The sequence below is a fragment of the Melozone crissalis genome, unplaced genomic scaffold (assembly GCF_028551555.1).
Source record: "Melozone crissalis strain CALT ecotype California unplaced genomic scaffold, PUWL_Pcris_2 ptg000032l_1, whole genome shotgun sequence".
Taxonomy (NCBI): domain Eukaryota; kingdom Metazoa; phylum Chordata; class Aves; order Passeriformes; family Passerellidae; genus Melozone; species Melozone crissalis.
Genome location: NW_026535810.1, coordinates 6,094,749 through 6,120,808, shown reverse-complemented (window position 1 = coordinate 6,120,808; position 26,060 = coordinate 6,094,749). Strand labels below are relative to the sequence as shown.

At 50.9% G+C, this 26,060-nt stretch overlaps 1 protein-coding gene across 2 annotated transcripts in view; it reads right to left on the bottom strand.

Annotated features, from left to right (window-relative positions):
• LOC128940344 (corticotropin-releasing factor receptor 1) overlaps positions 1 to 24,055 on the bottom strand; it is a 29,854-nt gene extending 5,799 nt beyond the window's left edge. Inside the window, exons 1-9 of one of the 2 annotated variants that reach the window (XM_054281702.1) lie at positions 23,928 to 24,055; positions 15,287 to 15,371; positions 5,272 to 5,391; positions 4,086 to 4,171; positions 3,005 to 3,111; positions 2,537 to 2,657; positions 1,924 to 2,077; positions 1,608 to 1,668; positions 189 to 261 (exon numbers count right to left, since the gene is read on the bottom strand). In XM_054281702.1, the coding sequence (XP_054137677.1) occupies positions 189 to 261; positions 1,608 to 1,668; positions 1,924 to 2,077; positions 2,537 to 2,657; positions 3,005 to 3,111; positions 4,086 to 4,171; positions 5,272 to 5,391; positions 15,287 to 15,371; positions 23,928 to 23,969 (849 nt within the window). In that variant the 5' untranslated portion in view covers positions 23,970 to 24,055. Of the gene's footprint in view, positions 1 to 188; positions 262 to 1,607; positions 1,669 to 1,923; positions 2,078 to 2,536; positions 2,658 to 3,004; positions 3,112 to 4,085; positions 4,172 to 5,271; positions 5,392 to 9,408; positions 9,484 to 15,286; positions 15,372 to 23,927 lie in introns of those variants that run through there. The other variant, XM_054281703.1, reaches the window with a different exon arrangement.
• Between the last annotated feature and the right edge of the window lie 2,005 nt (positions 24,056 to 26,060).

The following is a 26,060-nucleotide window of genomic DNA, read 5'->3' as shown; positions in this document are numbered from 1 at the left end:
AGCCCACCCCAAGACCAAAATTGCTCAAGGGGCAGTTTGTGTGAGGGGCAGTGCTGCTGTGGGGCAGCAGAACCAGCCCCAGCAGAGTGAAGCCAAAGGAGGAGGCAATACCCTGTACAGAAGCAGCTGTGACCCAGCTGCACACAGAAGGTCTCTATTTAGCACACAAAAGGTCGATTTCCTCTTACCAGAAGCACCAGGATCATGGGGCCTTGGTAAATGTAGTCAGTATAAACACCTGCTCGCTTCCCAAACCAGCACCTGCAAGGCAAGGACAAGCCTGACGTGGGAGTGACCTGGATAGACTCCTGTCCTTGCACAATCTCTGTAAGTCGCTGTCTGTGAGGTGAAAGCACTAAAACTCAAACTGCTGCAGCCATTGTGAAATAGCTTTCGTGGGAACTCAGTAAAAGGAGGTGCATGTGACTTGTGGGAGTGTTTATGGGCCCCATATGGCTGTGGGAGCTGGTTACTGCAGGACAAGCAGGGACACCCTCCTCACAAAGGAGGTGACTGTCCCCACTCTGTTCTGCATGGGGGCAGCCTCACCTTGCATCCTGGGGGCAGTTTTGGGCACAACAATGTAAGAAAGATCTGAAGCCATTAGAGAACATCCGAAGGAGGGACATGAAGATGGGGAGTAGTCTGGATGGGCCACATGAGAAGCAACTGAGAACACTTGGAATGTTCAGCTGGCGCAGAGGTGAATGAGTTTAGACTTCATCAGGGCCTGCAGCTCCTCCCCAGGGGGAGTCCCCATCTCTGCTCCCTGTGACAGGGGCAGGACCCAAGGAAATGATCTGAGGTGGTGTCACAGGAGAATTTGGGATGGATATCAGGAAAGGTTCTTCCCCCAGAGGGTGCTTGGGATGAACAGGATCCCCAGGAAATGGTTACAGCCCCGATGCTGCCAGAGCTCCAGGAGCTTCTGGGCAATGTTCTCAGGGATGCTCTGGGTGGGATTGTTGGGGTGTCTGTGCAGAGCCAGGACTCAGACTTGATGCTCCTTGTGGGTTCCTTCCAGCTCAGGATATTCCATGATTCCCCATAACCTCTCACACAGGTCTGGGTCAGCTCTGTCCTCAGCAAACCCTGCAGGAGCTCACTCAGGTGTATCCCTGTCCTGGGAGCACCTTGTCAGGGTTGTTCAATCAGTGCCCGTGTGAGTAGCACGGGACTTCTGCAGTCGGTAGGGAAAATTACCTCTGGAAAACAGAACACGCTGCCATTCATCTCAACGGGCTCCTTTCAACTTCCCACTCTGGGATGAACTCTCAGGTCCCTGTTAAGACCTTCATCAGCAGGTGTCTGTGAAAATGGCTCAGGTGGGGATAATTTAGATCTCTGCTGGTTAAAACCCAGCTCCCTTTAGCAAACCTATTGTAGGAAATCTGGTATAATATCTCTCTCCCCTTAAAAATCACATTTGCCTTTTGAGGGGAAACCAGCAGGGGCAGGGCTTGTGCTACAGAGAGGTGAAAGGTGGGATAAAAGAAAGAATGGAAGAACATTATCCTTTTTTTCTTCCCTGACAGAATTCTGACACAACTGATCCCTGAGGATTTGGGATAGAAAGAAGAATGGAGGATAAGAGCAATCAGGCTCACTTTTCATTGTCGTAGTAGAGCTTCCCAATGGCCCAGGCAACGATGATGGGAAAGGGGATACCTGCAGGGGAACACACAGGGGAGTCTCAGAGGTGCAAGGTCGCCACAAAACCACACCATAACTAACAGGGGTTTTCTCACACAAAAACCACCCAGTGAGATGAGGTGTCCATGCAAATCAAGTGTCCATCCTCCTGCCCCTGGCACTCTTTTTGCAGCTCTTTGAGTGAAAGCAGAGCTGGAGCAGAGGCTGGAGGGGGCACCAGCCATCACTACAGCCTGGGTATCCCTGGGTGAGGGGAAGGCTGGCACTCACACCAGCCGATGCAGATGAACATCCACTTGCGGAGCTTGTCCGTGGAGTACGTGAGCACGATGGCTGTGTGCAGGTAGCAACCCTCGCCGAACATCCAGAAAAAGTTGGTGACATGGAAGTAATTGTAGGCGGCAGTGACCAAGCGGCACCAAACCTGTCAGGAGATGTGGAACCTGTTGAGCTATCGATGCACAGAGCAGCACAGACCCAGCAGAGCAATCAAACCCGTGTTTCTCATACACAGGGGGTGCCTGCCAGCCACCAGCCAGCCCTATTTGAAATCTGAAATTGCTTTTGTAGCCACATTTGAGTGACTTCAGCCTGAAGGAGGGTAGGTTTAGGGAAGAAATTCTTCCCTGGCAAGGTGGTGAGGCCCTGGAACAGGTTGCCTAGAGAAGCTGTGGCTGCTTCATCCCTGGAAGTGTCCAAGGCCAGGTTGGATGGGGCTTGGAGCAACCTGGGATAGTGAAGGTGTCCCTTGGCAGGGGGGTTGGAACTAAATGATCCCTAAAGTCCCTTCAGCCCCAAACCACTTTGCATTTCTGTAATCTCCAGGGTCCTCACACCCCCCAGCTGCTCAGGACTGGGCTCAGCCTAGAAGAGCTGCACCTACCACGTTGCTCTCGTGCACCTCTGGGTTCATGGTGAGCTGCACCACGAACCAAGTGGCATTGCGTAGGATGAAGGCTGTGATCAGGTTCCAGTGGATGATGTTTCTCAGGCACCGGATGCTCCTGGAGAGGGGTAGAACAAGGCACCATCAGAGCGGGGGGATTGGGGACAGTGCTGTCTGTGCAGCTGAGTGTCTCTGTTGGGACCCCAAGGGTGACCGGCTGGGACCATGCCCTGGGTGAGGGGGGCAGCGAGAAGAGCAGGAGGTGGAAGGCACCAAGGAGGACCCTCTGCCTCCGTAACTAGATGCTTTCAAAAAGCAGCAAAAGAAAAACAGCCCTGAGATAGGCAGGATCCCTCCAGCCTGGAGGGCAATGGCTGTGGCAGAGTAGATGGCAAAGCAGAGGAGCTGCGTCCATCCCTGCCAGAGATGACCTTGCAGGAACACGGCAGCAGGTTTGTTACTCACCGCAGGCGCATGAAGAGGACAAAGGCCACAAGGAGGGCCCCCAGCGAAACACAGTGGCCCAGGTAGTTGATGATAACAGCGATGTGGTAGTGCAGCTTGCTCTTCTTCTGGGAGTGGGGGAGATGGGCAGAGGGTCAACACCAGCCCTGGTACTGGCACAAACCCACCTCCTCCACCACATCACCTTTGGCAGCTGCGCCTCAAATCCTGGGCCCTTTTTCAGGAAGCAATTGGAGCTCACCCTGGGACAGGACAGTGGGAATGGAAGGAGATGGGGCTAATGTGGGAAGAAGAGGCCTCAGCCTGGTTTCACATCTCACTTGTACCAGAGCAGCTCACAGGACAGCTCAATGCTGCGACTTCCCAACCCCTCCCCTGGGAAAACCCTGCTGGAACTCAGTTGAGCTCACTGGAATCTTATATCTCAGTTCATCCTCACTGCCCTGGGGGCAACTGAGAGGCTTGGATGAATTTGGACAGAGGAAAGTGTGAGTGAAAATTGAATTAATTGATCACTTTTGCTCTTAGGCACTCATCCAATCAGTAAATAAGCAATTAAGTGAGTGAAAAAACATTCATGGCAAGAGATATCAGCATTTTAAATATCAGAGCTGATATCAACTGCAAATGAAAAGCTCATTTCTCTTCTCTGCTTCAAGGGGTGGCTTGATCTGCTCAGGGGCTTGATCCCCATTTTTATATCTCTTTCATCTTCCTAAATATCTCCTTTATTTCACTGCCAGCAGGGAAGGATGGGGTTTTCACTGAGTGTCAGGAGAGAGCTGCAGGAAAGTGACAGGGCTGATCTGTACCCAGAGGCCCTGGGGACCTCACCCTGCCAATCCTCTTGGATTTTTAACGGGGATGGAAACAGGCATGGCTTTATTTCTGATGGGGAATAAAAATGCAAATCAAGAAGGGGTCATAATTGCCACATGCCAACTTTATCACAGGAATGTTGCAGCATGCTCAGCCCTCAGCTCCCATGGGCCATTCCTGGCCTGGATGCTGTTGCCTTTCAAAATTCCATCATCTGTCTCTTGCACTCCTGCCAAGAGCCCAGGGACTCCCAAGCTCCTACCTCTTCACTGAGGATCTCCTGGCACTGGGAGTAGTTGACACGTGCTGCCCAGCTCCCGTTCGCAAGGCATTCCCTGTACCCATTATCTGAAAGAGAGGATGCCCATCCAAGGGTTAAGAGAGCATGGGGATAGGCACAGGCATGTGACCTGACTGTCACTAATGCAGGGCACTGCCATCAGGCCAGGCCTGGCATCTTCTGCTGTGAAGGCAGCTCAGCTACTGCCTTGGTCACAGCTGCAGTACCAAAATCCTTGGAGTATTTCAGACCCACTCAAGAGCTTTGGGTCTGCAGCAGCCCTGCCCTTGGCACTGGGGGACCCCAACACCTCCTCACCACACAGAGGGGTGCAGTGGAAGCAGCACCAGTTCTTCTCTTCTCTTTCACTCTGCTGTTTGCTTGGGTGATCATGTGCCAGTCCAGGCTCTCTGCTGAGATGGCAGCATGAAGTTTCACTTCTCTCCCTGAATTAGGAGCTTTTTTGCCTCCCAGGAAGGACAGTAGGTGTCAAGGCTGACTAGGAAGGAATGGCCCAGGCATCCCAGAGAGTCTGTCATTGGTGTCAGCAGTGGGGCAATGCTAGCACTGGGGTGAGACCAGGCTACCATTACAGGAGGCTGTGAGCCTCGTCAGGGGGCTGGGATTAATGCACAGAGGCTCCTACAGCGGCACCACAAAGCCAGAGCTGTGTGTCTGTGCCGTCCTCCATGCCTGCAAGAATGTGCAGGATGGAAAAATCTATGTTTTTTGTGAGAAGCAAGGTGTTTCTTTCATCAAAAGCAGCACTTGGGTGGTCAGAAACTCAACCTTATGCTAGGCACGACTTTGGGCACTTTTCATATCGCTACATCCTCTACTCCCAGCATGTCCCTGGCAGTGACAGTGCAACCACCTGTGCCAGGAAGGGAGGGGTGTTCAAAGTCCCCCAGTCTTTGCTCAGCTGGAAGCTTCAGGCCCCTGTACCACCTTCAAGGGCAAGGCAGGATTACTCCTCTGCCTGTGTCCCCAAGATGGGGACATCAACCCTCTCCTCCTCCCAGGACCTGCTTATAAACCTGCATCTCTGAAACGACCCTCCCTGAAATCTGGGACCTGAGGCACTGTTTTCTTAATGGTTGATGAGCTTTGTCCCCAGAGGTGTATATTGTCACTTGTGTCCCAGCGCCCTCAGTGCTGCCCCTCTTACTGGTGGTGTTGTACCGCACGCCATAGAAGTACTCGGGGCAGGGCCGAGCCACCAGCTGTCCCACAGCGCTGCGGGGCCAGCATGTGCCGATCAGGTCCACTGAGGCGTTGCACTGGGGACCTGCAAGGACAAAGTGCACAGGGTTAGCAGACCTCTCTGGGCCACCATGGGCCACTTCCAGGCTGCTGAAAGGTGAGAATTTGCTTGGAGAGCTGGGGCTGCTGCATCAGCTGGTGGGTCACCACAGGCTCAGCCCCCAGAAAACCCTCATGGCAGACACCAGATGGGCCCTGTGCAAGACTTGCAAGGGCAGGTTGAATCATCATGGCCACGACTTGTAGCAGTGGGAACAAAGCGACACAGACCGCCTTATCAAAGGAGATGGCCTTATTGCAAAATCAGCCCCCTTTTATACCTTTAATCTCCACTTGACATGACTGAAACCAAAGGGAGGCCTAACAGAAAGAGGGCACCCATTGGCTGGCTCAGCTGCAGTGCTGCTGTCCACCCTACCACCCAATCAGCTCCCTGCTCATACACTATCCACGTGTTCTTTCAGCCAATCAGCTTCCTTTTCATACCCTGTCCATGCGTTCCTTCAGCCAATCAGCTTCCCACTCATACACTGCCCATGTGTTCCTCCAGCCAATCACAACCTCATTCCCAGCTTGACTCTCCTCAGTCACAACTGCCTCTCACCCCTCAGCCAACTTCCACCCGTCTGCCTGCAGCTGTGCCTTTCCCACAGGGCCTTCTGGTGAGCATAACCTGAGCAACTTTAACAATTGTAACCTCATATTCTACAATAACTATTACTCTGGTCCTGTCTAAAACTATTGGCTAAGCCAGTAAACTACTAAAGTACTGGCTAAGCTCAGTTCTGGCACAAACTTAGTTTTAGACCTGGCTTCCAAGTCCCCTGGCTCTGGTTTCCCAGCCCTGCTCCTTCCTTCAGCCACGATGTTGGCATCCAGCCCCACAACAGGCAATAAGCCAGACTTGCTCTTCCTCAATGGTGTGTCCACTCTGGTTCTAAGTCTCTCCAAACATCTCACACCTCCTGGCTGTAAAATCTCCTTCCCAGCCATTCCCGTTGGTCTCTTCCAGTCTTTCCCGAGTAGAAAACTCCAAAGCTGCTGCTATTTCAGATTTCAAGGATTTGTGTGCTTTTCCCAGCTACACAAGTGTGCTAACGTAGGCATTAGGTATGCCAGATTGCAGGCTGTTTAATGTATAATTTGTGTATATTTAGAACAACATGTACCATAGCTAAATATGTCCCAGCCTGATCTCACAGTGAGGTCGGAAGCACAATGGCTACAATATCCATATACTACAATCTAGGGTAAGCAGGAAATGGGTGAGCAGGGGATGCTGGAAGAGGCAGAGTTCAGTCCAAAACACTCCTGGGCACCAGAGACATTTGTGCTGCTTGCACAGAGACAGAAATTGCCACTTCCTAATACAAAACACCCCAATTCACAGCTCCTTGGGTGTGAAAACACCCGAGCTTTTCCCCTCCCCCTGGATTTGTGGTTGTTATTTGAATGCCTTTCCCAAAAATTCCTATAGGTAGGAATACAGCTGGCTAAAGAGTGACCAAAGGAAAAAAAGCAAAATACTGTTGATGATGATGAAGAAGGTTTTTATGGAGGAATATTTGTTTTCATCAATTATCGGAAAAATTGACTCCGTGTTATTTTGTGATGTTCTCTCAGAAAATTTTCAGGGCTTTCAGTGTCTTCAAATATCTTAGCAAGGGAAAACAGCTTCCAAGCATGTGAGCTGGGGAAGCATCAGAGCATGGTGAGTGTTACCTTCTGCCTCCCATAGCTTGTAGGAAGAAATTAATTTTAACAATGACCTTTGTTTTAAGCTTTGCTAATGTGTAGGGTTGCTGTGGCAACGTTCCCTTTACGTTAACTGTTTTAAGCCTGTATTTTGTAGGAAACAAGGTGCCTTTTATCACATGTATGTCTGTGCCTTTCTGCATCCATTTGAATTTATTGAGCTCCTTTGTTGTTTAGACCCAAATTTGACAGAGAAATAGAGGGTCACATTTAAAAATTTTATGGTAACATTCATCCTTGTAAGGAAAAAACAACCAGTAATTACTTGAATTAAGGACAAAGTTAAATTACAAGTGCTCTCCCTGTTAGCCACTGAGGTGTGTGTGAATGTCTGGAACAGGAAAAGCTTCACTTGGAACAATATAACACAGGGAAATGGGGCTTGCACAGTACTAATGGGCATGGCAGCTCATGCAGCTATCACAGCCCCTCATGGGGACTGCTAGGGCTGGGCACAAACTCCATTTTCTTTGCATAGTTTTTTTTTGCCTCAGTTCCCCTCCTGCATTTCAGGGTCTGTTCTGGGGGCAAACAGTGATTGCTCAAGGCGGACAAACGGGAAGAGTGAGTAATTAAAAGTCAGCAGGGCCAGAGAGCAACAATGATGATACTCTCCACCAGTAAAACAAACCCACAGCAATGCCATTAATAACCAACCCAAGAGACTCATGGAAATAATGTAGCCAGACAGAGGTAAATCATTCTGTGATACATCTGATCGAGGCTGGATTGAAAATCTTCACCTTTCTCCAAGGCACTTGGTGGGATGCTGCTTGGCACTCCCATTAGAGCATGACAGGATCCCACCAGACACCAAATCCAGTGGGTCCCACCGGTCCCACCACAGGGAAGGTGCACCAGCATCACTAGGAGCTCAGCCCTGTTTGTCCCATGGGTCGGGCTGGTGCTGTGGGGTGACATTGGGGGCTGCAGTCAGATGAGGAGATGCTCAGCCAGGCTGTTGGATGCTCCTGGACCTCTCCCTGTGCTTCACCCCCATGCTGCCACTGGCAGCATTTGGAGCTCTGTCCCACCAGGTTTTCATCTAGTGGGTGGCCACAATATTTTCCCAGGCTCACACTGAGAAAGGCTTGGTGAAGAAAGCAGATGCTGCTCTTTCTGCTCTCTCCAGCATACAGAAAAGAGAGAAAAAACCTCTCCTGATGGGGAAGTGAGTGAAGACAAAGAGTGCCATGAGGGCTGCAACATCCCCTTTTGTCACAGACATCCTTTTCACTAAAAATCCTTTCTTTAGGATTTTCCCTTCTGGGAAGCTGAGGCCCCAGAAAAAGAATGTAAACAATGGTTATCTGCTGCTGTGGAATGCAACAGGTGCACCTGTGATTGGCCTGTCTTGGATGTTTACAATTAATGGCCAATCAAGGACTGAGCTCTCTTGGACAGAGTTGGAAAGAGCTCCTTTGTTATCATTCTTTTCTATTCTATTCTTAGCTTAGCTAGCCTTCTGAGAACTTTTCTTTCTATTCTTTTTAATATAGTCTTAAGGTTATATATATATATCATAAAATAATAAATCAGGCCTTCTGATCATGGAGTCAACATTTTTGTCTCTCTCTCATCCTGAAAACCCCTGTGACCACGGTCACACCCTTTGCCCAGCACAACTCCCTGCTCCAGCTCCCCCCGAATGGCACCTGGCTCCCAGCATTTGGAGCACTGTTTAGCATGGAAATATGTGTCAGTACTAAAGGCTTCCTTGCATGCTCGATGGCCCCTCCATGTCTGCAGGGGGACTGTTCTCCAGCTTCTGCACCCGAGTGCTCCGGCTTCTCAGCTCCTTTGGCAGCACAGGTTTGGTCTCCGCAGATTTACAGCATGAAAGGTCAGTGAATTTCCTACCTGCACTCAATTCCCCTAATTTGGCTTCTTCCCACACAAAAACATGGTGTTTGGAGGAGGAAGGAGCAGGCCCTACTGTGAGACAGGGAATGTGGCACAGGGGAAGTCGCTCCAATCCCTTCTCACCCTATTGCCTTTGTGTTGTGCTGCTCTAAAGCATAAAGCTTCTTCTGAAGAAAAAAGTGTCTGTCCAGGGACTTACACTGAGACAACTATATCACAATAACTGTCTCAGGATAACTGTAGCAATATCCCATCTGTTTCAAGAAAACATGCTTCTCCAGCCTGCTCCCACCACTCACAGAGACCTTCAGGATGGCTCTGAGCTAAAGCCACGGAACTGTGTGACACCTGGCAGGGTAAAGCTCTCCACTCCCAGCTAATCTGCCAAAAGATTTTGACCAAATGGAGTATGGAGCATATTTACCCTGGTCCAGCAGTACCAGACGTGTCGCCACAGTGCTCTTGAGTTGGTGCCAGGAGGTCTGAAGTATTATCATACCATCAAGCCATTGCTGGGATGCTCTGGAGAGGAGTAAAGCAAAGCACATAACTGTGCTGGTAAACACATCCTGCTTTACACTGGGCAGAACTGTGCACCAGCACAATGTCCCAGTTTGCTGCCATGCACAGACAGCCTGAGAGGTGGAAGGATGAAGCCTCTGTCCTGTTCTACAATGCAAAGGGGCCAGGAGAAATGATGGAAATCTGAACGACAGGCTCATTCCTCTGGCTGGGAGTGATAGGGTTATTTATCTAAGGTGTCTCAAGAGCCTAACAGCTGAAAGTTGCTAACTTATATCACTATCTGTCCTGAGCTCTTCTTCAACCATAGTTATCTCTGTCCAGCCCTGGTGTCCTCTGTGACTGCATTGCTGCTGCTGCCTCAAGCCTCTGGCTCCCTGAGAGTGTCCCCTGTGTCTCTGCTGCAATATTTGCATGTGGCAATCAGGGCTTCATCTCCACATCTAATCAAAATACAACTCACTGTGATGTCTGATGCATCAACTGCGAAATTGCACAAAAATCTCTCTGTGCCTCCCAGGCAGCTCCACCAGAGTGGTGAAGAAGAAAGACCCATTTCACACCTTATTGCCCCAAAACAGGGGCTTCCTTTGGGGGATGCTTTTACTTCCAGGTGCTGAAGTGCCAGGGAGGGGTGGCTGGGTCGAGCTGCAGAGTCACTCAGACGTTAAATGCTTGAGTAGCACCTTGAGGCATTGGGGGAAATAGCACCAGGGGAGAATTTATATTAACCTGGGGTGGAAATTGGGCTGGTGGAGCTGTTTGCCTTCACTGTGAGCAGGGGGTCGGTGCTCAGGATGGCTGGGAGCAGCTGTGGCTGCCTCAAAGTAGATCCTTGCTTACACTCTGCCTCCAGCACTGCTTTCAGTGGCATTGGGGGCTTTTATTTACCTTTGTAAGACTCCAGTCCTTAAAAATCCTCCCAAGCATTCAAGTTCCACGCTCCTTGATGTAAAATAATTACCCAGGCTAATTAAGCATTATGATAGCTATGGGCTGTTGTAATGAATTTTTGACTTGTTGCTATTCACCATCACTGACTGTCCCCTCGGGTCTTTGCTGCTGCTCTGGAGAAAAACAAATAAAAGGCACCAAACCTATCTTGTGCTGTTGGTATCTGATGCATCTGTTCAAATGCTGTCACTTATGATGATCCATGTACAGATTTACAGCATATATATGTATATGTATATGTATGTATATATATATGTATGTGTATATATATGTATATATATGTATGTATATGTGTGTATATGTGTGTATATATATGTGTATATATATGTACGTAATATATATGTTTGTAATATATCTAATGCATATAATGCATATAATGTATATAATGTATATAATGTATATAATATAGTGGGTTGTGTTTGGGGCTTATCTTGTTCTCCTGACATGAACCACAGTGTTTGGAGTTGCTTTATAACTAAGTGTGGCAGGAAGTTCTTTATTCCCTGGGGTTGGCTGGGATCTGGTGGTGGGTGAGTGAAACATCAAAACCCTTCCCTGGCAGTTTTCCCAGCAGAGCCTTCTAGTTTGGCTACAACTGAACAGTCTCTGGCAGTAACTTCATTGCATCCAGTCCAAAGTACAGTTTAACTGCTGTAGCTGCTACTCACACTGGGATGTGCCAGGACACAGTTTCCTACTGGAGAACCTCTTCATCTTCCCTCTTCCACTACAGTAAAATCTATGAATATCAGTGAGATGCTGTTAGCATCCCTGTTTCCCAGATAATGGAGCAGAATGGCCTTACCGACACCAGTATATGTTTAAATCCTCTAGGATTTTCCATATAAAGGAGAGTTTTGTTTCCCAAAACTACCCAGTGCCATGTCTCTCCCTCAAGTCCCTGCCTAGACTGCATCTTTAACCCTTTCTCAGCTCCTCATTAATATTTCTGCCTCGGTGGGAGAGATGCCAACGAGACTGAAAAGAGTCACTGATGTGAATTCGACCTTTATGAATTTAAATTCCAGACTCACCCCCGGGAAGTCAGTGAGTGAATGAAAGAGCAGTGGGATGAGGGCTGCTGGAGCAGCGTCAGTGCTTTGGGAGCTGAGCTGGAGTGGGTGGAAAGGCTCTTGGTCAAATTGTCACCTGCTGTGAAAGGTGTTACCAAACTTATCTGATAGTGCCTGTGAAGGATATGTTCTAATCACTCACTGCTTCTTAGCCTAAGGATTTTGCTGTATCTGGAACAATTAGATTTGCCTTATTTAATGCAAAGCTACACTCCCTTCCCCCCTTGAAAAAACCTTCAGTTAAAAACCCACAGACATTTCTTTTTTTCTGCTTAGCTTTGGTGTCATTTTTCTTTGCTTTAGGTGAACTGGCATGAAATGTTTCTTTCCTGACAAGGAATTTTCTGTGCTCCCCTCTCTCTCCTGAGCACACACACAGGATTGAGGATAAGAATTCATCATGATAGCAAGCTTAAAGGAGTGGATTGTGCAGCCAGGACCAGAGGGGGATGAGAGCAATTGGGAGGCAACTCCTTGGGCTGATCCAGGCTTGAGAGCTACGAATGGCGAAACAACCCTTTGAGAGTGCTCGGAACTTGTTCTGCTTGAGTGCTTTCTGCTGAGCTGCTTTGGAAAAGCCTCATTGTTAATTAGGAAGAGGCTTTCCCATCTTCTCAAATTGTCCTTTCCCTCCCCAGGGAAGCACTCCTGAAGCTGCAGGAAATGCTTTGCCCCGGTGGATGAAATGACCTTGCCCCTCCCTGATGGACTTCATGACAGGCCGAGAAGCAGCTGCACACAGACCGTGAGGAGTTGAAATCATCAGCCAGAGAAATCCATGGTCTGAGTCAGTCCATGGGCTGGGAGCCTTTGGGACAGCACCTGTCCACATCAGACAAGGGATGCTGATCCTCATTGTGCTCCTTTTCAAGCCTAATCTGAGACTTTCATGGCTTGCAGATGTTTGGGGGTGCAGCTGACCTGACTTCCTGAATGCAAGTCCAGCCTGATATTCCTTCTTCACTGCTGCTGTGGGAGGCAGCTTTCTGATGGAGCATTCAGCTGTGCCCTGTGTCCCAGTCCCAGCCAAAATCAGGGGCTCAGTGACAGGAATTTTTGATGGATACCTAGACTGTCAAGTTGGAGCACTGCACTGAGCCTGAATTCCCAGGGATATTACCCTGCACTGGGGGCTTGAAGGAAGATGGGTAAAACCATGGTGATAAGATGTCAGTGCAAAGGGGCCCCCAGCCATGTAATAATTAGCATAGACTCCATGCATTTACAGAAGGCTGATCAATTATTCTTTATTAAGAAACCCGTTGCTTTTTTATACCCTAGTTCACTACAGGTGGACCTAATTGGTCCTTCAATTCAAACACCATCACCATTGGCTAATTAAGAAACCACCCTTTGGTAAAGAAATTGCCACAACACATTCCACATGTTCACAACACCAGGTGCAGCAAGTGAAGATAAGAATTGCTTCTCATTATTTTCTCTGATCTTCTCACAGCCTTTCCCAGAATGATGCCTGTTTCTCTCTGTGGCCAGAGAGCTGCTGCCACAATAAGAAGGCAGGACAGGAGAGCTCTGTGAGGCTCAGGTGCTCCATGCCCTGGGATGACAGTTTGCACCACCTGCACCCCCTGAGCCTGGACAGCAACAACCCTGTGGGCCTCCACCCTCCACACCACTGCTGTGGCAGAGATTTTCCAGCTCAGTGCACATGCTAGAGAGTGCTGGCACCCTGGTGACATCACTGTCCAGCTATTTATCATCTTCAAAACGGAGAGATTAAAGGACTGGTGACCCAGGAGAGGAGGAGAGCCCATGGTGGGCTGTGTTTTGGAGGAGGGATGCTGCACACAGGCATGAGGCTGTGTACCTGTCCATGCATCCAGCAGATCCCCTGATGAGCCACGTGCTGGGGGACTGCTGGGCTTGTGTTATCAGCATGTGTCATTTCCCAAGGGTTGTGAAGGCATTAACAAATTAAGTCTCAGGGCCCTGCTGCAATTCTCATTAGCATCATCCTAACAACTCTTCATGTTAAATAGCTCAAATCAAAGTTTCCAGTTTAGTAAATATCCCTCCATAGGAATCACTGTCTCCATCAGGCAGGGCTTAAATGGACCCCAAGGACCAGGACTGGTGCTGAATTCCACTTCCCAGGCAGACACAAGACAATTAGTTTCACTTCTGCCTCTTGTTCTAAGTCCCCTCCTCCAGCTGGAAATGGCTCTCACATATGCCAGCCCCATCCAAATGAGTTGCTCAGGAATTGCAGGTTGCATGTGTAGAAACAATGGACAATTTGCAAATCTGAAGCCTCACGTTCTCCCCCCTGACAGGGGAGATGGACACTGAGGTGCGCTAAATCCTTCTTGTAATCATGTGGATAAATCCCCACTGAGCAAAGTCCAATCCTTGCCGAAAGCAGCACTCAGTGCTTGAGGATGGTGGTGATTCCAGAGCAATCAATCAGCAAACCACAGCAGAAATTCTCCCCCCTTTCGGACCTCTCCCTTGGGCTTGGGAGGTTTCAGCAGTGGGTGGGAAAGGCCATGAGCTGGGCATGAGGATTCTCTGGGACCTGCCTGCTGCCCTGGGTCAAGATTTATCACAGCTTAACTCGGCCAAGGGCAGGCCCTTGCTGAGCAGTGTGATGAAACCTTCAAGGGAGCAAAGCACATGAGTGACCACTAAGTTTCTTCTCTGACCAGACATCCAAGCATTGCCATTCCACAGGCAGCTTTTCCTGTTCCCTGGCTTTCTGCCTCCACCTCGTGGGCTTGGGAAGCTTCTTGCAGGGCAAGGTAGCCTGGATTTGGTCAGACACTGGATCAGCTGGTGCCAAGATGGGATTTGTTAAAAAGGAGCTGTTAATGCTGCTATTAATAGGTAGTGAGCAGCCATCCTTCAGCTCTGGGTCCCCATGGCCATCCCTCAGTGCCCAGTCCTGTGGCCATCCATCACCCTGACAGAGAGTTCCTTGGTGCCTGCTCTGATTCTCATTCAGTCATGGAAAATCAACACTGCAGCATCCCAGAGCTGGGGAGAACTTTTCTCCTTGTCCCTGTGAGCTCCACTCCTTCTCACACTTCTCCCCCAAAACTTGTCACTGAACCAGACCTGTCACTGCTGAGGTGACATCCAAGTCACATCCTGAATATAGGCTAAAAGCCAGTTTTGGCACAAGCTCTGACCTGATTGGATCAAACCCATGTACAATGTTGAGTAGGAGTGGGCTGTCCATGACCCTGCTGCTCCCACCCATCAGGGCTGAGCCAGCCCTGGCCATAGCCGTGTCCCCAGAAGCTCTTTGTGACTGGTGGCCTCCCAAAGTGCTCAATGGCACCTGTGTAGCAATGCTGGGGGGCAAAATTTGGCTGAGCCTGGAGCCATGGTGGCCACACTGCACTGGTGGCATGGTCTCCACAAAAAGTCAAAACCTCCAGTCATCATCCCTGGGCACAGGGATGGTAGAGGAGGGTGGACATAGGGGCCAAAGTCCTGGCGTCCCTGGGCATGGCATAGAACAGGCAGCCAGCCCTGATGTCTCTTTTTCCATCTCTGCCTCTGCCCAACAGACATTTCTCTGTTTTCATCTCCTGAGATCTGCACCTTCCACCTGCCACCACTGTCACTCTGCAAGGAGGCTGCAGCAGCACGAGCAGAGGTGCAGCATCTGCACGTCCCACGTCCCCAGAAAGGATCCATGCAGCAGCAGACGAGCCCAGAGACAGCCCTGACACCCTCCTGCAAGCACTGGCTCCCCGGGGTGGCTCAGCTGGGCTGGGGGACACTCACCAGTGAGGTTGGTGGTGGGCGGCAGGCTCTCGCAGTACTGCTCCTGGATGGAGGCTGCCACCGGGCTGTCCCACAGGAGGAATGCCTGCATGGACAGAGCAGACAGGCTGGGGTTATCTCTGCAATGTGCTGCTTCCCCTTCCCCAAATGCCCCCTTGGGTTAGATCTGAGCTTGCCCATGTCAGGGTGGGTACCACCCCCAAAGCTTGCACGATGGACATGCACCATTTACAGGATGGCATCCTGGGGGAACTGTGCTTATCTGAGCTGAAGGCTGGGGGACAGCTCTCTGTTTCCCACCCAGTTGTCACAGACATCTTCTGTGAAAAATCCTTTCTTTGGGATTTTTCCCTCTTCTGGGAAGCTGAGCCCCCAGAAAAAGAATGTAAACAATGGTTATCTGCTGTTGTCGAATGCAACAGGTGCACCTGTGATTGGCCCATGTTGCATGTTTACAATTAAGGGCCAATCAAAGACCGAGCTCTCTCTGGGACAGAATCAGAGAGAGCTCCTTTGTTCATTCATTCTTTTTCTATTCTTAGCTTAGCAGCTTCTGAGACTTTTCTCTCTATTCCTTTTAGTATAGTCTTAATGTAATATATGTCATAAAATAATAAATCCAGCCTTCTGATCATGGAGTCAAGATTCTCACCTCTTCATTCTGGAACCCTTGCAAGCCCGGCAACACCCAGTGATCCTCTCCTGCCTTGAATACCCCCCTCAGCAAACCCTTCTGCAGCTCCTGCTGAATCATGGAACCTCTGCTATTTATCATTTTAATCAACACTTTTGGGTTTACCATCTTTCAATCCTGAGAGCAGACAGGGGAAACATGATGAGCCTGACACCACGCTTGGATTTTCAATCCCTTACTGAAATCACAGCCTTGTAAGCTGTCAGTGGGAAGATGTTCATACACATCCTTAAGGAGATCTGATCCACAGACAACCAGCTCTGGCTAAAGTATTTTTTTTTTTAGGAGAATTGTCAAGCAAACACCAACATTCCCATTGAGTTGAAAAGCACTGACCACATCTACCCAGCTCTGCTAAAACTCTGCACAAGGAGCTATTTTGGAAAAATGATTATTGAATTATTGTGCCTTTGCAGGAGTTTGGGGAAACTAAAAGTGAGAAAGGCAATTGCCAGAATGAAGGGATTGCAGAGATGGCAGAGGGATGGTGCTGTTGGTCTCACAACTCACCACAGTGCCAGGTGAGGGGAGGAGGGGACCTGATATTTTGCAGAAAAGGGTGACACAGGCTCATCCCCTCTCCTCCACCAGCACTAATGGTGGATGAGACTCAACTTCACTTCTTTCACCTTCAGCGAGTGACCAAACCCCCTGGAGAAAAGTCACTGATTAAATGACAGAGCTGCGCCCCAAAAGACATCACACACAGATCCCTTGGGGAACAGCCCTGAGGTGTTCCTGAAGGCAGGAAGGGCTGTGCCTCCCCTGCTTGCAGGAAAGCTCCCAGCTCCTCGGGGACAACAACCTCTGCCTTCCCCATCAGCCAGGCTGATTCCTAGTGCCTGACCCCCCTTCCTGAGTGCCATTTACCTCCCAAACTGCTCTGAACACGGAGAAGACATTCCTCCTCTTGTCCTTGAGCCATAGAAACACTGTCTGCCCTTGCTGGCATACCCAGCCATCCTCGTGCCTTACCAAGGCATTAACAGGATTTATTCAGACACAGAGACAAGCTCAGCACCCACTTGCTCTTTTCCAAACAACTGTTTACTGCCTTGGGAAGCTGGTTTTGACAGCAAGAAAGATGTCAGGCAGACGTATAAATGGAGCAGAGAATAGCTGCCTTGTGTGACTGCCCCAGATGGCACAGAGGATCCGGCAGCTCAACCCTGCCCTGGTGTGAGAGCTGTTTGGAGCTCCTGGGTGCTGGTCCTACAGGAGCCCAGCATCTCCCAAGTCTCCTTTCAGAACCTGAGACCACATAAACTCCAGACAGGGAGGAATCAAGGTGTAGGGAGTCTTCTCCCCTCTGTGTTGATGCCCACAGCTGGTGTCCACCACACCTGGTGGCTCTTGGCATTGGCAGGTGGGACAGAAGGGCTCTACCCAAAAGATGCCTGGGATAGTTTGTCTATCTGAATAGGCTTTCAAGTGTTAATTGGATGTGTTTCTCCTAATCCCAGCCTGCTCTAGCCTGGTAGTGCCCATTCTTCTTCCAGACACAGGGAGAGGTCTTGGCACTGAGCAGCACATGGACCAAGCCACAGCCAGAGAGGGATGTGGATGGAGCAGTCACTGGCTCTTTGCTGGCTTTGTAAATGAACTGAAACAGCTACAGAAGGAAGAAAGAAAGGAAAAAAACTATCCCCAAAACAGAACTAATACTAAGAGTTTTTTTACCAGGCTCTGAGTCTTGTCTTACTGCAGTGTGGCCAAAGCTCTTGACAGAGGCAGAGTTTTGCCCCACTCCTGTCAGCACTTTGAGGGGAATAAGCAGGGGTGGTGGCAGCTGCAGGGAGATTTGCCCCAGTGAAAAAAATTCTTATTGCTGGTTGCCGTCTTATCTGTTTTGCTCTTTGTGGGTTAGTGCAACCCCTCCCTGTGCTTTTTACAGAGAGAACAGGTCAGAGCTCTGTCCTTGAGGAGCTGCTCGTGCCAGAGCATTGCTGCTCTGTAAGATGCCACATGGTGCCCAGCAGGGCCCAGCCTGGCCGGGCTGCAGCCAAGCTCACCTCAAGAGCCCCGACACGGCAGTGGGTCGTGCCTGGGCCAGAGAGGGGCCGTGTTCCTCCACCCTCCTGACCCTGCCTTCACACAGCCATGGCAGATCCTGCTCTGCAGGCAGGAACACTCTGTGACCTCCCTCAGCCTGCCAAAATCCTGGGGAGCCTCAGCTGAGCTCTCAGCTGTCCGGGAAGGAAAGCAATCTGCTCCTCTGGAAGCAGCCGCTTTGCACAGAGCTCACAGTTCTCCAGGGGAGCTGCTCCCCCAGGGATGGGTGATGGTTCTGCCAGAAGCTGCATGGACCCACCCCGTGGGTGCCAGCAGCTTCTTCTCCATCAGGAGCCACCACTGTCTCCCCTGCTGTTGCCTTAGCATCTGCCCAGCTCCCTTCCAGGCTCTGTAACGTCTGTGTTTTATACACAGACATGGTTCTGGTTTAGTCTTGGACCTCACGGAGCACCAGCTCCTTCCTTTCATTCCCTGTAACATGACCAGCCCCCCCAGTCCTCACTGCACAGCTCAGACACAAAACCCTAACACTGCTCCCATGTTTCCTGCATCCCACACAGAGTAAACATCTGTGGTTGGTGTCCCACCACCCACCATGCCAGGGCTGTCCCAGAGGGGAAACTGAGGCACTGAGGACCACCTGCCTCAGGTCACTCAAGCTGTGGGGCATCATGTGGGACAGATTTCTCTAATCTGGACACACCAACCATGTCCTGGTGCTACCAGGGCTTCAAAAAAACCCCAGCTGTTCCTGTGCCTGTGATGATGGCAGGTCCCCTGGGCCAGGAGATGCAGCATTGTGGACTAGGACAGTGTCAGCTCATCAGCACTGGGAGTCTAGCTGCTGCTGTGGGGGTGAGCAGCACAATCACACACACATGGTGTCAGTCTCTGTGACCTGCCACTGACCTGGCAGAAAAATTCAATTAATAACAATTAGGAATTAATGTCCCCTTGTGGTGCTTTTGCTCTCCAAAGCAATCCATGGACACTAATTAATACATTCACATCCAACTGCAATATCACCCCCTGCACTATGCTACCCGGAGACAAGTGTGTGTGTCATTGTCATCCCCCCCCCCCCCACTATAATGTTGCCTCAGAAAAGAGGGGATCTGCATGGCAGGAAGGGCTGACAGCTCTGAGCACAAGATAGATGCCTTGTAGCCTAATTAGCAATCTAGGACGTCCAGTGCCGAGGGGCTGTAATTGGAGAGCAGAGCGATTAGCAGGATTGAAGCCTGGCATGCAGCCCTGGGAGACAGGGGCTTTGCCCAGAATGGGGAGGGCAGTGGGAGCAGTGGACAGTGGTGGCCACCGTGATCTTCCTGGGAGGGGGGACAACCCCATCCACTCTGGAGTTCCCTTGCTGTAGGGACCTCTCTGACCCATCAGCTCTGCTCCCTGGCTTGGCTGGGCTTGCTGCCCACTACAACACTTGATGTGGAAGAGGAAAGACCTCCTGGAACACATGGGCAGGGAAGGGCTGAGCAGCTGCTGCCCTGGACCTTTGCTGAGGCTCCCCGGGGCATTAGGCTGCGATGGAGCCTGTTCTTGGCTCTGAGCCTGCAGCAAAAGGTGCCAGACGTTGGGTGTTAAATACAGTGATGTTAACAGAGCTGGATGCCAACTTCGGATGGCAGAGCAGCATCAGCGGTGTGGGGAGGGAGCGGCATGTCCTGCCAGGACCGCAGCTGGAGGCTGAAGGTGGCCTGCAACAACCTGAAAGACTGAAAGAGCTGCCCCTCAAATGTGCCTGGAGGTGCCTCCAACCCCCCCATGTCTCCTGCCTTCACTGCAAGGGATCTCTTTGCCTTTGTCTCCTCTGGCTTCCAGGCACTGTTTTCTGCAGCTGGGGAGCTCCTTACCTGCTCCACCTTGAGGGCTTTTGCTTGGAAGCATTTTGCTTGGAAACATTTGGAACAGTTTCCAAATTAAACCTCCAGGCAGCATCTGGTCCATGAAGAACCCTCTTCACCCCTCTTAGACCTGGCAGAAACCTGCTTTGCCAGCCATGACCTCAGGACTCCTCCAAGCCCCTTTGCTGCCCTACCAAGCCCCCACTGCTCCTTCATTTCTCTTCCAAAGCCCATCCCCAGCCCTGCCATCATCGAGACATCAAGGCAAAGCTCAGGCAATGGAACAAGGCTCAAGGCAAGACTCGTGCGGGGATTTTCCATGGCTGGTGTTACTCAGGGGGAGAGCAGGCAGTGAGAACATCTCCCTGCTCCATCGGGCATTAAAATCTGCGAGTTTATTAATTAATCTGTATTAGAGGGCCAGTCCCTGTGGTGTGTAAACAGAAGAATTGGTGAGTGCTTTCTTTGGGTTCAAAAACTGTTCTCACAGACAAACAGTTTATTCTGTTTGGAGTCTCTCTCCAAGTGTGCTGGATGCAGATCCTAACAAAAGAATATCAATCAGGGCTAAATGAATGCCCTGTAAAAACTGATTTATGAGCAATTAAAGGTTTTCCTGGATTAAGCTCAGGTCTCCCTCGCATGCCATAAATAATTCTGATTTCATTTATCTGTCAAGAGAGACATGAATTTTTGGGGACAGGTGAAAAAATGACTAATGGCATTTGGGTGTTGGAAGCTAGAGGCATCATCAAGCTGGGGAAGGGCACGTAATCCATGCAGCTCCTATGGGATCTGGATTTGCAGGGGCAAAGGCTGCTGAGGAAGATTGGAGTGATGGACACAAGTCCAGGGAGGGCTGTTTTTCTTAATTTTAATAAACTGTCCTACAGATTGTACATGTGGAACTCCTGTGAACTGACAGATATTTTCAGTTTGGGATTGGACATTTTCCCCTCCAGCTCTGCTCCAAAACCCTCATCTTGACTGCTCCAAATCTCCTCCTTCACCCATCACCTTTTTAGGTTTGAACATCCACAGTTAAATTCCCCATAATTTTTTTCTGGTTTATTCACATTCACAGCTCAGGAAAGCTTGGCCACACCAAAGCTGCATCTGCCACTGCTTTTCCACGGTGGATAGTGCAGATTTCAGGGTGGAAGAGGGACTGTGATCTGCAAAATACCAACACACTTTGCCCTTGGCCATTGGAATGGAGGCGACTGCTCCTAGGAGGGTGACTGTAGATAAAGCAGAGAAGGAGGGTCTCTTCATAGCTCAGAATACAGTTAGGGAAAAAAGGAAAAACAACAGATGGGCCCTGGGTATGTTATTCCTTCTTCAGAAAGAGCCACCCTCTCCTGAATGACAGCTCTGAGGTGTCGGACAATGGCTCCTGGGCTCTGCTTGGTGGGGGAACGCCGTGGTTTGGGGGTTGATTTGGGCTTTCTCTGGGTTCAAGAACTGTTCTCACAGACAAAGCCATGGATGCAGCCTCTCTAAACACTGCGGACTCAATTGCAGCTTGCACTTGTCCCTCACAGTGAACTTCTAGGCTGACCCTGTGCAGGATTTTGGGTGAGCAGAGCTGGATTTCAGGGCAGGGTTGAGCTGGTGATGCAGGATACTGTGATTGTATTCCTATATATCCTATGGTGACAGTGAAGCTATTCTGGGAACAGGCTGTGCCTTTTCCATTCACTTCTTTGCTGGAGATGTGAAACCACAGGGATGATTTCATACACACTGAATCAAGCCCAGCTTTTAAGGAAAGCGAGGACTTGGAAGAGATCCCTAGGGTCAGCACGTCCTGCAACTGCAGCTCTGCATCTTATGCAAGGATTCGAGTATGGAAGGGGCAGGGGCTGCTTTTTGGGCTTATTGCTGCTGGAGGTGGTCAAGTGAGAGGAGAGGGGAAACTATCACACCCTCATCATCAATCCCTGATTTTTCATAAAATGCTTTTGCAGTTTTATAAGCCCCAGAAATGTAATTGGCTCCTGACAGAGCTGCAGGTGGACTGGTTTATTTTTAATCACTTTTTTAGTTTGTTTTAATGACTTGCAGGGTGCCAGGGAGCACTTGGCAGCAAGTTTGGCTGCCTGTCTCCTAGTTTGTCTGTCCGACCTCCTGAGGCATGTCTGTTCAGTAAAGCAACATGAGCAAACCCATGCTGAAGTGGAGGTGCAAGCCAGGTGCATGGGGAACACCTAAACTGTGCCAACCCAGTGTCTGCAGGGGAGGTTTGTCCCTGCTGAGCTCTGGGTTGGAGCTGGGCTGCTGCAGGTCTCTGCGCTCACAGGCAGGATGCTGCTGCATCCAGGTACACCTGTTTGCAGGCATGCACTCACAGCTGGAGTTTCATGGTCCTTTAGCCCATGCTGTCCCCAGGAGAGGGTTGGGACTCTTCTGGAAAGGTATCTGAGTTTTGAATGTGTGTGTTTATAAGGAAAAATAGACAGCTTGACTGCAAAGGGGCTGGGGGGGGGGGGGGATGGTTGTAGATTGGCTGTTTCTTTTTGAAGCCAGCTGGGAGAGGCTTCTCTTTGTCTGGTCTGGTTTTTGTGACCCCTCTCACCACTCCTGGTCCCAGCCCCAGCACAGGGGCGGTCTTGTCTCAAATTCTGGAAGGTTTGTGAGGACTTGTTGCTCCACCTTCACAAGGAGAATATCCTTGGGGAACACCTGGGGATGGCAGGAGAGCCCTCTGAGCCTAAGGAGCTTTGACAGAGGATGGGAGCTGTGTCTCACACCTTTTGGCTTCTTTTGGACCACTTTTTGCTGACTAAGGTTATTAGGAGCTGTCATGCTCACATGGCTGTCCCCACCAGGACATGACCGTACTGCACTGGGTCTGTGCTGTCTCCACAGACTGGCCAAGAAGGACCTGGGCTGGGGAAAAAGATCCTGCCCTGTCTCATCTTTATTTCTTACATCAGAGCCAAACAAAACCTGAACCAGGGGATGTAACAGCAAAAGAGCTCCCATAAATCCTATCAATCAGGCTTAGTGGGTTACAGCAATAAGAGAGAGCAGCTGCTCAGAAGAAGAGTTTTTAGAAGCAATACCAACTAGGCAGGGGGTATCCTGGTGCACATCAGCTCTTCTCATCATTTAGTGAGAACTTTCCTGGCCCAGAGGAGCAGCAGATGTGTGGGGTGCACAGTGGGGTGCACAGTGGGGCGCATGGCCCGCAGGGTACGAGCCATAGTGGTGCCAGTGGGGAGGGCTCTCCCTCCGCTTTACCTGCTGTTTTAACTCTGCAGTCCCAGCTGGGCCACTGAGACACCATTCTGCAGCCAGCCAGGCAGATTTGCTCTTTTACCCCTCCCTGACACAGAGGTTGTATCAAAACCCTGATCATTTTGTTTAACTGCCACTATAAGCTTGTTCAAATAAAATTCACTGGAAACCCCTTCATCTCATTTGCCCAGAGTTTGGGATTCAAACAAGCTTTGGGCTGTTTCCCTCCTTGATGAGCCCTCAAGGAGAAGGAATATTGCTTCTGACAAAGCATTTGCATATTGTGCAGAGCTGCAAAATTAGCAGTGGCTACAGTTCTACAGCGAGCAAATTAGAGAGAAAGTCTTGTGCTTTGCAGGTGCAGGGTGGTAAAAGAGAGGGTTCCTTAGAAAATTAATTATGGGAGGTACGGCTGGACTCTGTATTTGCACTGTCCACATCCATCACACCCCCAGAGTGGCCAGCCCCTCCCAGCAGCCTGGCAAACTGGTGGCAGCTGGTTTCACTGGGAGGTGCAAGGCTGGCAGTTACTGGGAGCCCTGGGCTGAGCTCAGGAGGACCTGGCTGCAATTTTCCCCCTTCAAATGATCCTTTCACTCACTTCAGCCCCCCTCCCCGATAGTTTCTGAGCATCACGAGCTCTTGCCGAGCCCCAGTGCCTCGACTGGAGGAATTCTCCCGAGGGCCCTTTGTGTTGCGGTTTCTCTTTTTACTTTTTCCCTTCAAAGAAATTGAAAAGTCACTGCGGAGAACGCGGGCGATGCAGGGCGCAGGGGTGATGGGGAGGGGGCAGAAGGGCCCTTATGGGAGAAGAGGACTTAAAGCATCTTACCTGCAGGAGGAGGAGGAGGGCAGGACGCAGGCTGGGCACCATCCTCAGCTGCCCCTGCGCCCAGCTCCGCGGGGCATGGCTGGCAGCGTCCCCGCTCCTGCTGGGCTGCTTCTGCCGTCGGGGCGAGAATCCTCCGGGCTTGCAGCGAAGGAGCCTGGCGGGTCCCCGCGGGGCTGCGCAGAGGCTGCGGCTCCTTCTGCGTCCCGCTCCTGCCTTTTATAACCTCCCCGGAGCCGGTGCTCCGGCTGCCCACCTTCCAGCTCGCCTGGCGATGGGCTGCATCCCTCCTCGCCAGCCTCCCACTCCCCCTTCCCTCCCTCCTCCTCTCCCTCCTCCCCTTTTCCTTTCTCCACCTCCCTGGTGCCTTCCAACTCGGTTTGATTTTTCCCCCTTTCTCCTTCCCTCGCTCAGCATCCTCAGCAGCAGAAACTTCGCCCCGGCCCAGGGACCGCCCTCGCGGCCCTCGCTGGGGGGGTTTCTCCTCTCCCTCCTCTCCACCCCTCTCACTCCCATCGTGCAGACGCTGTGGGGTCTCTCCTGCGGGGCCTGGGGGCTTCCCTTGTGTCCGCAAAGGGTTTGGGGCTGCAGCGTGCCGGGGATGAGGATGAGGATGAGTGGGCGTTGTGCATTCTGGGATCTCGCTCCAGGGCTGTGTCGCAGGAACTGGGACAAGTTTCCCAGTTTCCCCCAGGTTTCCCCCGTCAGCTCTTGCAGCCCCTTTGCAAAGCGGATGGTGAACACGAAGGCAGGGCAGAGGCCTTTTTCTCCTCCACAGGGATGGGGTGGAAGGGGTTTCAGCCCTGCCTTGTGAGGGAGATGCTCCCGAGGGAAGGACGGGGATGTGGGGCAGGTGGATGCAGGTCTTTGACACAGCGGGGCTGTGCGGGGCTGTTTGACCACAAGGGCGGACCCGGAGGAGCTGGGGGTGCTGCTGGCACCGAGCTCTGTCCCGCAGGCTGGGAGGGGCAGAGGTGATGGGGCAGGAGCCTGGGGGCTTGAACTGGTGCAGAACGGGGGGGACAGTGGTGTGGGATAGCCTGGCTGATGCTCCTGAGGTCTTGGATAATGACATTTCCCTTCTCCCCCAGCATAACCCTCAGGCTTTAAAGGGTCTCCTGTCATATCTCTGTGTCTCAGCTCCTGCAGTCCCCAGGCAGCCATCCCCTGGGGAGGGATTCCCCACACCCCTGTCTCTTAGGGTTGCCATGGTCAGGATTGGGTCCATCCCTGAGCTGGATGAATTTCTGGCTCGGTTAAACCCGCTCCCCCATGCCAGGGCAGTTTCTGAGCATGCCTTCTGTACTCACTGAGGTTTGGGGGCTGCCCCAGCTGTGGGCGCTGTGCCTATCCCGGGAGTGAGCCAAGCTCCATCAGCCTGAGGTGAGCCAGAGCAGACAGCCAGACAACACACTGTACTTCCTTCTTTTCTTGAGGAAATAGGGATCAATGAGGTCTACTGCTGGGAGGAGGGTGCTGGAAAACATGGGACCACCATCCAGGGGTGGGATATTTCCCTTAGGTGCTGATGGTTCATCCACCACCAGCCCCTCACAGGGTGCTGGATCACGCTCCCAGCTGCAGCCTCTGCCTCTGGGAATGGCTGCAGACCACAGCAGGTTGCAGATGGATCAATAGGAGGGCAGTGTCCCTTGATGAATTCACAGCCACAGCCTCCATCCATCTTCACTAAGCTGCTCTTTGTTTCTGGAGCACCTGAGAGGGCAGGAGGGGATCAAGGTCCTCCCTGAGCTGCAGGACCAAGGCACAAGGACTGGCCAGGGCTGTGCCCCAGCATGTGGGGGCCCCCAAAGGGTAAATATTCCCAGCCCAGTAACTAAGGAGAATAAACAACACAGACATAAATCTTCTGGCATTAGCTGGGTTAAATTAATTATATCACTGCTTTGGCAAAGAAATCTGAAAATGTGTAAAGCTCTGGTAAATTCAGGAAACTTTTTGTTTCTGAGATTTCTTAGCATCCCTCCCATGACAAGTATGGGATGAGGCAGGTTCCAGAGCCACCCTTGAGTTACCTCTCACTTCAATAAGCCCATGGAAAATGCAGAATTTTCTAAAAATGGCTTGAGAAAGCTTGCTCCCAATAACTTTGAGCATCCTCAGCTGAGTGCATCA